General features: G+C 52.9%; 1 protein-coding gene across 2 annotated transcripts; it reads left to right on the top strand.

The window, feature by feature from the left end:
• Positions 1–1,448: 1,448 nt before the first annotated feature.
• ARL2 (ADP ribosylation factor like GTPase 2) lies at positions 1,449–9,343 on the top strand. Of its 2 annotated transcripts, none has more exons than XM_027532204.1 (5): positions 1,449–1,906; positions 6,032–6,142; positions 6,238–6,400; positions 7,940–8,020; positions 8,864–9,343. In XM_027532204.1, the coding sequence occupies exons 1-5, from the start codon at positions 1,842–1,844 to the stop codon at positions 8,996–8,998; spliced, it is 555 nt and encodes a 184-aa protein (XP_027388005.1). In that variant the 5' UTR covers positions 1,449–1,841; the 3' UTR covers positions 8,999–9,343. The 2 variants fall into 2 exon arrangements, with proteins under 2 accessions (XP_027388005.1, XP_027388004.1); XM_027532203.1 differs by lacking the exon at positions 1,449–1,906 and adding an exon at positions 3,631–3,723.
• Positions 9,344–9,492: the final 149 nt, after the last annotated feature.

Here is a 9,492-nt window from a genome sequence, read left to right as displayed (position 1 = left end):
CACCACACAGGATTACCCCAACTTAGGTAACTGATGTCCACTGAAGACTCTTAGATTTTTTTCCAATTTCTTACTGTTCCAAACCATGCCAAAGTGAACTTCCTTGTCATAAATGTTCATGTGCTGGTGCTAGAATTTCTGTAGTGTGGACTCAGGGAGGCAGGATGGAAACACTGTGATCTTAGCTGTATTTCAAAGCCTCTGAAGAAAATTTACTGTCACTTTTTTCCCTTGGGGGCGCTTGGTGGAGAGCAAGTGGTGCTGAGGGGCCCCACCAGGCACCCCTTTCTGTCCAGCTTTCATCTCTCTACAACCTTCTTCTGCAAGATGGGAAGTTCCAGTTCACCCCAGACCTCTCCCTCTGTAGACAACCACCACGGAGGAACCCAGAAAAACAACACTCTGTACTGCCCACCAGACATAGTTTAAATTGCTGCCCAAGTTCCTTAAACTCTGGGGACTCCACTATCACATCTACAAAAAGGAAATAATCTCTTAGGGTTGCAGGGAAGATAAAGTAGGAAATGTGGATGCTTTATAAATGTCACAGCAATCAGTCATTCTTTTCAGCTAGTGCTGCACTGGTCTTTCCCAATCATTAGACACAGCTTCTTCTACTGCCTACTCACATTCACCCCATAGTTCCCTTGGGAAGGGCTCAAAACAAAGACACTAAGGCTCACCCTTCATTTTTTATTTTAATTTTCTGGCCTCCTGGCACAGCAGGAAGGATCTTAGTTCCCCCATTAGGGATTGAACCCGCACCCCCTGCAATGGAAGAAAGAAGTCTTAACCACTAGATCGCTAGGGAAGTCCAAGGCTCACCTTTCTTCTTCTTGGAGTGGGACACTGAGTGGCATGCTGGATCTTAGTTGCCCGACCAGGAATAGAACCCCTGCCCCCTGCAGTGGAAGCAGGGAGTCTTAACCACTGGACTGCCAGTAAAATCCCAAGCTCATCCGAGTTTACAATCTGCGGAGTCCCTGGCCTCGGCTTCCTCACTTATTCTGGACTTAAGCACTAACGTAAAGAACCAAACTCTTGGACAAAGTCATTCATTAAACTACAAATATTTATTGAGCACTACTACATGTCAGTTATGCTAAGCACATGTGAGCGTCAATTTTCTTATTGGCAAAATGAAAAATGGTGCTTCTCAACAGAGAGACAATGGGCATCTTGGGCGGAACAATTCTTTGTGCAAGTCTGTCCAATGACCTCTAGACGACAGGGGCTCTGCCTTGAAATTGGAACAACTCACTGACAGCCCTACACATTTCCTCAGGGGCATTTCCACCCTGGATGAAGAATCCCCAGCCTACCCTCTACGATTGATTTCGGAAGCCAGGGAATGAGGGGAAGCCCTAACACGGGCAGATTTAGGATGACGCCTTTCAAGGCCCAAGACAGCAGGATCTGGATCCTGTTTCCGCGGAACAAAGCCCTACGGTAGCCCCAGGGTGACGTCAACGGCCTTGGGGCTCTCGGTTCTGACTCCAGAACTCCGACTCCCTCTTCAGCTAAGACACAGCACCGGAACTTCAGGTTTCCGTTCCAGTCGGGCTTGGGGGTCCCAGAAGGGCGGTGCTCTGGTCACCCAGGAACTGGGGATGCGAAGAGTTAACGCGAACGGCCACCCAGAAGCGCCCGCCCCCGGCAGGCTAGAAGGATCGTGCATCCCAGCACCTCCCGGCGCCTTCGCGGTCACGTGGGAGCGAGGGCGGGACCAATCGAGGAGCCAGCCAATAGGCTGTGCTGTCCGTGGGCGTGACAGCCAATAGGAGCAGGGAAAGGGGTCCCGGGATACGAAGAAACGGCGGCCGGGAGGGGGCTACCGGGACATGGGGCTTCTGACCATACTGAAGAAGATGAAGCAGAAAGAGCGGGAGCTGCGACTGCTCATGCTGTATCCTTCCTGACGCCGGAGCCGGAGCCGCGAGGGTAGCGGGGGTGCGGTGGGGAGCCCGCCGACCGGGCAGTGTCAGGCGCCCCCTACCGGGCGCTGCCTGTACGGCCGGCCGGCCTGTACCAACTGCCCATTGTGCGTCACGCTCGTGGGCCCTACCATCGCTTTTGGCGGGGGGGAGCCGGGAGGAGGCCGTACCACCGGCTCGACGCGGTCGGGGGGGCCTCGTTTCCAAGGTGTGGGCGTTACGGCGCGGCGGCCGGACCAGGTGTCCCGATATAAGGGAAGGCGGGGCTGGTGACTCGAACGCTACCACCCGTCGGCCCGAGCGTGGGGCCGCCGTCCTCCCCCGACCTGGGCGCCTCCTCCCCTAGTTGGAGGGTGCCAGGCCTCGGCCCCGCCCTCAGGGTCGGCCTCTCGGGGGCGTGCGGGCCCCGCCCTACTCTCCCGGTAGAGGGCGGAGGAGCAGGGGCGCCGTCTGCGGTCGCTAGGTTCGCGTGGGTCCGACTGTCCATCTCTTTGCTGTCTCACGGCCAGTCGGGGTCCCCGCGGTTGACGGCTTGTAGGCCCGAGGGCCTTGCCGACTTTCTGAGTCTCGCTCGCAGGCGTGCACATCCGTTCTCCCCCTCCGTGCCAGGCTGGGGCGGGGTGGGGGGCAAGCTGAGATCCAAGAGCTGGGCCGGCCTCACCCCCAGCAGAGAGGAGACATTTATGTGCACAAATAACTTAGTAATATTTACATCATGTCTGTTTTTAAGAACTGTGAGACAGGCACAGAGAATTCATTCATCCAATAAACATTTATTGAGCTAAGCGTCTGCCTGCAATGCGGGAGACCTGGGTTCGATTCCTGGGTTGGGAAGATCCCCTGGCGAAGGAAATGGCAATCCACTCCAGCACTCTTGCCTGGAAAATCCCATGGACGGAGGAGCCTGATAGGCTACAGTCCATGGGGTCGCAAAGAGTCGGACACGACTGAGCGACTTCACTTCACTGTTACGTGCTAAGTTCTGTCCTGGGCGGCTAGGGGAAACAGCAAAACAAAACAAAAATCCTACCTTCGGACATTTTGTGTGATACTGAGGGAAGAAAATGTTAACAAAGTTAATCCTGCATAAATACGGTGGTCAAAGAAGACCATACTGAGAAAGTGACAGTTGAATCTAGACAGGTGAGGGATGAATTATGTAGAGATCTGGGGGGGAAATGTTTAAGCAAAGGGAACAGCAAGTGTAAAGGTCTCCGAGGAGGAAGCCGACTGGTGTGTTCAAAGGACTGTCAGGGAGGGAAGTGTGAGCTGAGGGAGTGAGAACAGTGGAAGGCTAGGTCAGATGGAAGAGGTATTTCAGGTGGGACCTTTAGTTCTGAACTTTTCCTCTGTTTGTTTATTTTTGTGGATTTTTTTTTTTTAATGAGGACCATTTTTAAAGTCTTTATTGAATGTGTTACAGTATTTCTTCTGTTTTATATTGTTTGTTTTTTGGCTCTGAGTCCTGTGGGATCATAGCTCCCTGACCAGGGATTGAACCCACAGCCCCTGAATTGGAAGGTGAAGTCTTAACCGCTAGACCACCAGGGAAGTCCCATATTTTTGTTATTTTTTTTCAATTAAAAATTTTTTTGCATTTTAATTTAATTTTATTTTGCATTAAATTTAAATATTTTAATTTTAATTTTTATTTTTATTTTGCAATTGATTTTCGGGCTTCCCAGGTAGTGCAAGTGGTAAAGAATCTGCTAATGCAGGAGACGAAATGGACGGGTGTTCAGTCCCTACGTGGGAAGATCCCCTGGACAGGAAATGGCAACCCCTCCCAGTATCCTTGCCTGGGAAATCCTACGGACAGAGAAACCTGGCGGGCTACAGTTCATAGAGTTGCAAAGAGTCAGACGTGACTAAGCACACACATGCACATTGTTAATTTACAATATTGTGTTAGTTTCAGGTGTATAGCAGAGTGTTTTGGTTATGTATATATTTACACACATTCTTTTTCCATCCGTTTTTTGAGATGGTTGGATGGCATCACTGACTGGATGGACATGAGTTTGAGTAAGCTCCAGGAGTTGGTGATGGACAGGGAAGCTTGGTGTGCTGCAGTCCATGAGGTCACAAAGAGTCAGACACAACTGAGCGACTGAACTGATTGTTTTTGAGGTTCTTTTCCCGTGTAGGTTATTACGGAATACTGAGTAGTTCCCCGTACTATACAGTAGGGGATGTTTGCTTTAATGAGAAGTGCAGACAGAAAGTGAGAGCTGAGACTAGTTAGGCCACTGCAGTAACACATGTAAGGTAGGATGGTAGCTTGGATCAGGGTGGAAGCAGTGACAGACGTTGATTTAAATCTTGATAGTAAGACCAGCAGCAGTTGCTGCTGGATTGGCCGTGAGCGTTAGGAGAAGAATGGTGTCAAGCGTGGGTCCTAGCGATAGGATGAGTGAGGAGCCACTTGCTGACAGGTATTATAGAAGCGGGTGGGGAACACGTTCAGGGGGAAGATGAGAGCTCAGACTGGTCCTGTAGGATGCTGCTGAGACATCCTAGAAATGTCACCCTGGCAGCTGGATATAGAGACCAATGTCCAGGGGAGCAGCCGGGTGGGACGTACGAATTTCAGAGTCATCAGCATAAAGATGGTATTTGAAGCCATAATTCTGGATGAGACCACTGAGAGAGTGTGTGTGGACAGGGAAGAGAACCTAGGGCCGAGCTCAGATCAAAAGGTCAGGGCGATGAGGAAGGGTGACCAGGGAAGTCAGGAGAGCCAGGCAAGCCCGTGTCCTGGAGTGAAGGAGGGGGCTGGCCAGGAGCAGGAGGAAGAGGGCTGAGGACTACCCAGTCAGTGGAGAGCAAGGCGTCTCTAAGGACTGACCTTGGCCAGAGCAGTCTCGGGGAAGCAGTGGGAGCAGAGGTCTTACGGGTTCACAGAGGAGCAGGAAGACAGAAACTGGAGAGGGTGAGTATGGACAACAGTTCTGAGATTTGCTATAAAGGGAACGAAATAAAGGAAAACGTCAGGGGGAGAGGGGTCAAGAGAGGGTGTTGTTCGCTTCTTCTTGGTGGGAGAGACGTCCACTCATCAGCTGATGAAAATGATCCAGTGGAGAAGGAAGCAGGATGATGGAGCTGGGGTGGGGGGCGATGAGGAGAGCAATCAGCCACCAGTGATCAGGGACTAAAGCCGGGTCTCGGGAGAGATCCTCTCACCCCCATCCCCCCAGTCCCAGCTGTAAGCCCCCTTGGGTATTAGAAGGAAAAAGGAGGGTGGTTTTCTCCAGCTGGTGAACTTACCCATTTGTTTGCACACTCAGCAGCAAAGGGTTTGGAATATTCCAGAAACAAAAGGGCAAGGGTGGCTGCCTCCAAATACTTGCTCCCTGGAATGCTCTTCTTCCCCTAGTCCTTCAAAAAGCCGGCTCCTTGCAGTCTGGGCCTCAGTCCAGCTGTCTCACACTGGAGTGGAAGCCGCACAGGGCAGGGACCGTGATTCCAGGGCACCCCCAGTGCCAGAGGTATTCTGGAGCAGTGTAGGCCTTAAGCATGGGGTTGGCCAATAAGTTCATCAGGTTTTTCTGTAACATCTGTGGCGAAACCGAAGGGACTTTTTGGCCAACAGTACATTTTTATTTTTTGTATTTGGCTGTGCTGGGTCTTCGTTGCCGCACAGGCTTTTCTCTAGTTGTGGTGAGTGGGGGCTACTCTCTAGCTGTGGTGTGCAGGCTTCTCCTGGTGGCGGCTTCTCTTGTGAAGCAGGGGCTCTAGGGCCTGCTTCTACGAGTTTTAGGAGTTGCGGCTCCTGGTCTAGAGCACAGGCTTAGTGGTTGTGCACGGGCTTAGTTGCTTCTTGGCATGTGGAATCTTCCCAGACCCGGGATCGAACTCGAGTTTCCGGCATTGGCAGGTGGAATCTTTACCACTGAGCAACCAGGGTAGCCTAGCCAACAGTATATGTTGTGGGATGAATTATGAGCATCTGGTTAGAAGATGATACATTTTCACATTTATCATGTAGGTCAGGCAGGTACTCAACATACTTTGATATGTGGTCAGAGAGGGGCCCTGGGATGGTGTCACCAGCCCGCAGAGCCTGGGGACTTCTCCTTAACCTGGCGCACCCCCAGGGGCCTGGACAATGCTGGCAAGACGACCATCCTCAAGAAGTTCAACGGTGAAGACATCGACACCATCTCCCCCACACTGGGCTTCAACATCAAGACCTTGGAGCACCGAGGGTAAGCGGGGTCCCCGAGGGCGGGCCTGCCCAGCACAGGGCAGGGAGGGCGGGCGGGGGCCGGACTGACCCTGCAGCCCCCACTGCCCTGTCCAGATTCAAGCTGAACATTTGGGATGTGGGCGGCCAGAAGTCCCTGCGGTCCTACTGGCGGAACTACTTTGAGAGCACCGACGGCCTCATCTGGGTGGTGGACAGCGCCGACCGCCAACGCATGCAGGACTGCCAGCGGGAGCTCCAGAACCTGTTGGTGGAGGAGGTAGGCAGGGGGCTCCCCCAGTGCCTGTGTCCTGGTGCTTCATGCACCTGTGTGGGTGTGTGAACACTGTCCTCAGCCGATTCCCTGTGGGGTCCATGATCCCAGGGGGACACTCAGTTGGGGTCTGTTCCCTCACCCAGCCCTCACCACGTGTCCAGCACCCTTGGGGAGGCAGAGACAACCAGTACACCCTCCCCAGGGAGGCTGACAGTGCCATGAGCAGAACACGGATCCACGTGGTCTTAGATGTGGGTCCACATCCCTGCAGTGTCACTGCTTCACCACCCTGAGCTTCAGTTTCTGCACCTTGAGTCAGGCTTTGGGGAGGATGACTTGAGGCTGGTGTGTGAAGCTTTGGCAGGCAGTGGAGCCTGCCTCAGGCGTTGGACTGTTTGCTTTGTGACCTTAGGCAAGGCACTTAGTTTCTCTGAATTGCCACTGCATCTCTCAGATGGGCATTATATTAATAATTACGGTGATCTTAAAATGTACTGTCTGAGCCAAAATGCTCTTCTTTAAATAAAATTTTAGATTTATAGAAAAGTTGCAAAGATAGTGAAAAGTTACCCATGTATCTTTCACCTGGTTTCCCTTAATATGAACATCTTACAGAACTGCCAAACACTTGTTAAAACTATTTAATAAGAAATTAACAAGTTACTGTTAACTGAACTACAGGTTTTGTTTGGATTGCACCAGTTTCTCCATTAATGTCCTTTCTGTGTTCCAGGGTTTAATCCAGGTTACTCCACTGCATTTAGCTGAAATTCAGGACACTTTTGAGAGTTAAAGAGGGAGTTGTTAATAATTATTTAGGGACAATAGGCCTAAATAGCAGTCAAGCAGGTCCAGTGAGATCCTGGCTGTTGAATGTTCAGCCCTGGCCTGGCACCTCAAGGCCCTTGTTAAGGGGTAGAGCCGCCATCCACATGGAGGGACTCCCGGTCACAAACACACAGAGGGAAGTAACTGGAATCACAGGCAGAGAGGAAGGTCTGTCAGGGTAATGGGACAGTTAGGGGACTGTGTGAACTTGGAGGAGGGGAAGCTCATTGCCCTCAGCCCCCACAGCCCCTGGGATAGTCGCGTTCTTTTTGATGTCAGGTCATAGGTCACAGCAATCTAGAAGCAGAGGCTTGAGGATCATCTTGTCCATCACCCCCTCCCCTTGTCCATCACCCCCTCCCCTTGTCCATAACCCCTCCCCTTTGTCCATCACCCCCTCCCCTTGTCCATCATCCCCTCCCATTTATAGAAGAGGAATCTGATGCACAGAGAAGAGAGGTGCCCACTGGGTGTGACTGTGCTGGAAGCAGGGTCTCAGGCCAGCCCACAGCTCCCTCCAGCCCATAATGGCTGGACAGGAAGGCTGTGTTCACACTGCCCACACTAATGGTGTCTTTGCAACCACCATGGGACCTTGCTCTAATCTTCCAGACTGCTCTCTGACCCCAGCTGCTCTGGGTGATTAGCGCAGGGGCTGGGCTGCCCTCTGAGCCTCCACCCCGCCTCCCCTTACTCTCTGTTTCTCTTCTCTAGCGCCTGGCCGGAGCGACCCTCCTCATCTTTGCCAACAAGCAAGACCTGCCCGGAGCACTGTCCTCTAACGCCATCCGCGAGGTGAGTCCAGGCCTTGGCACAAGCTCACAGAGGAAAAGGGGCATGTGATTCTTTGTTCATTTATTTAGAAAGCATTTATTAGCCCCTGCTGTGTGTATTCAGGGTACTGGAGATTCAGTGATAGAAGACGGAGTTGTGCTCCACAGCCTGGGGGACAGCAGATCTGCAAGTAGATTATCCCGGGGATAACAGTAACCAACAGGCAGTGGGCGCTTTTTCTGTGCTAGGCTTTTTGCATGGATTAACTTACTCAGTTCTCACAGCAACCTCCTGAGGTAGGAACTATTATCATCATTCTACAGATAGTGAAGGAGGCTTAGAGAGGTTAGGTAAGTCCCCCAGGGTCACACAGCCAGGAAGCAGACAAGCCAGGATTTAAACACAGGCCTATGTGACCGCAGGTTACATCTTCATCTGACTCTGAAGCTTGAATACCAGAATGAGAAAGAGTGGGGTTAGAATCTAGGTTCTGCCACTGATTAGCTGTGTGACTTTAGGCAGGCTGCTTAACCTCTCTGAGGTTTTCTCCTCAGTAAAATGGCAAACACATCCCTGGCTTAGGGGACCATGGGGCGAATGGATAAGAGGACATTTGTAGGGCCCATTGCACAATGTCAGGGGCCCTTGTTGCAATCTTATTATAAGGGGTAGTACTGGCATGGTGGTGACAGAGAGCCCGGGTGCCCTGGGAGGCCAGCAGATCTTCACCAGGGGCCAGGGGAGGCTTCCCAAAGCAGGCCCTTGATGGGGGCTTGGATTTCCCCTGGGCCAGGGGAGGGAAGGGGCTGAGGGTGGGCAGGGCCTGTGGTCCCCAGGGCCCACCATCACCTTCCGCCCTCCCAGGCCCTGGAGCTGGACTCCATCCGTAGCCACCACTGGTGCATCCAGGGCTGCAGCGCCGTCACCGGGGAGAACCTGCTGCCTGGCATCGACTGGCTCCTGGATGACATCTCCAGCCGCATCTTCATGGCCGACTGAGCTGCTTCTGATGCCCCCCTACTCAGCTCACAGTCTAGGCACCCCCCACCCCGCCACCAAGCACCATCCCTGGAAGGGTGGGAGTCCGCCAGCCCAACTAACAGCCCCCGCCCCCCTCCATACCCTGCTGCTGCTACTGCTGCCCACTGCTGCTCTGTGGCCAGCCGGCTCCCGAGGCGGGAGGCCTGTCACCCTGGCTGTCCCCCTGGCTCCTGACCTGGCCCACCTGCAGCTGCGGGACCAGGAAGAGAGGGCTGTGGCTGGGAGGGGGCTGCCTCTGCTGCTATCGAGGCTGTGGGCCTCACCATTTGCTCAGCTGTGAGAATAAATTGTTCCCCGCTCCCATTCCTGGCTGAGTCATTTGTTGATTCTACAGCCCTGCAGGGTGCCTAGAGCCCACAGCCCAGTGGGAGACAAAAAAGACAACATTTCAGTCAGAGGATCAACTGTCACTGTGTCAAGGGAGTGGCAGAGAATTACAGAAGCACGGGACA

The sequence above is a fragment of the Bos indicus x Bos taurus genome, chromosome 29 (genome assembly GCF_003369695.1).
Source record: "Bos indicus x Bos taurus breed Angus x Brahman F1 hybrid chromosome 29, Bos_hybrid_MaternalHap_v2.0, whole genome shotgun sequence".
NCBI lineage: Eukaryota > Metazoa > Chordata > Mammalia > Artiodactyla > Bovidae > Bos > Bos indicus x Bos taurus.
This window is presented reverse-complemented; position numbering and strand designations above follow the sequence as displayed.

Coding starts and splice junctions, on each gene's coding strand:
- ARL2 (XM_027532203.1), top strand. CDS start 3,647: ATGCAGGAGACGAAATGGACGGGTGTTCAGTCCCTACGTGGGAAGATC. Junction 6,143..6,237: donor AAGACCTTGGAGCACCGAGG/GTAAGCGGGGTC, acceptor TGCCCTGTCCAG/ATTCAAGCTGAACATTTGGG. Junction 8,021..8,863: donor CCTCTAACGCCATCCGCGAG/GTGAGTCCAGGC, acceptor CCGCCCTCCCAG/GCCCTGGAGCTGGACTCCAT.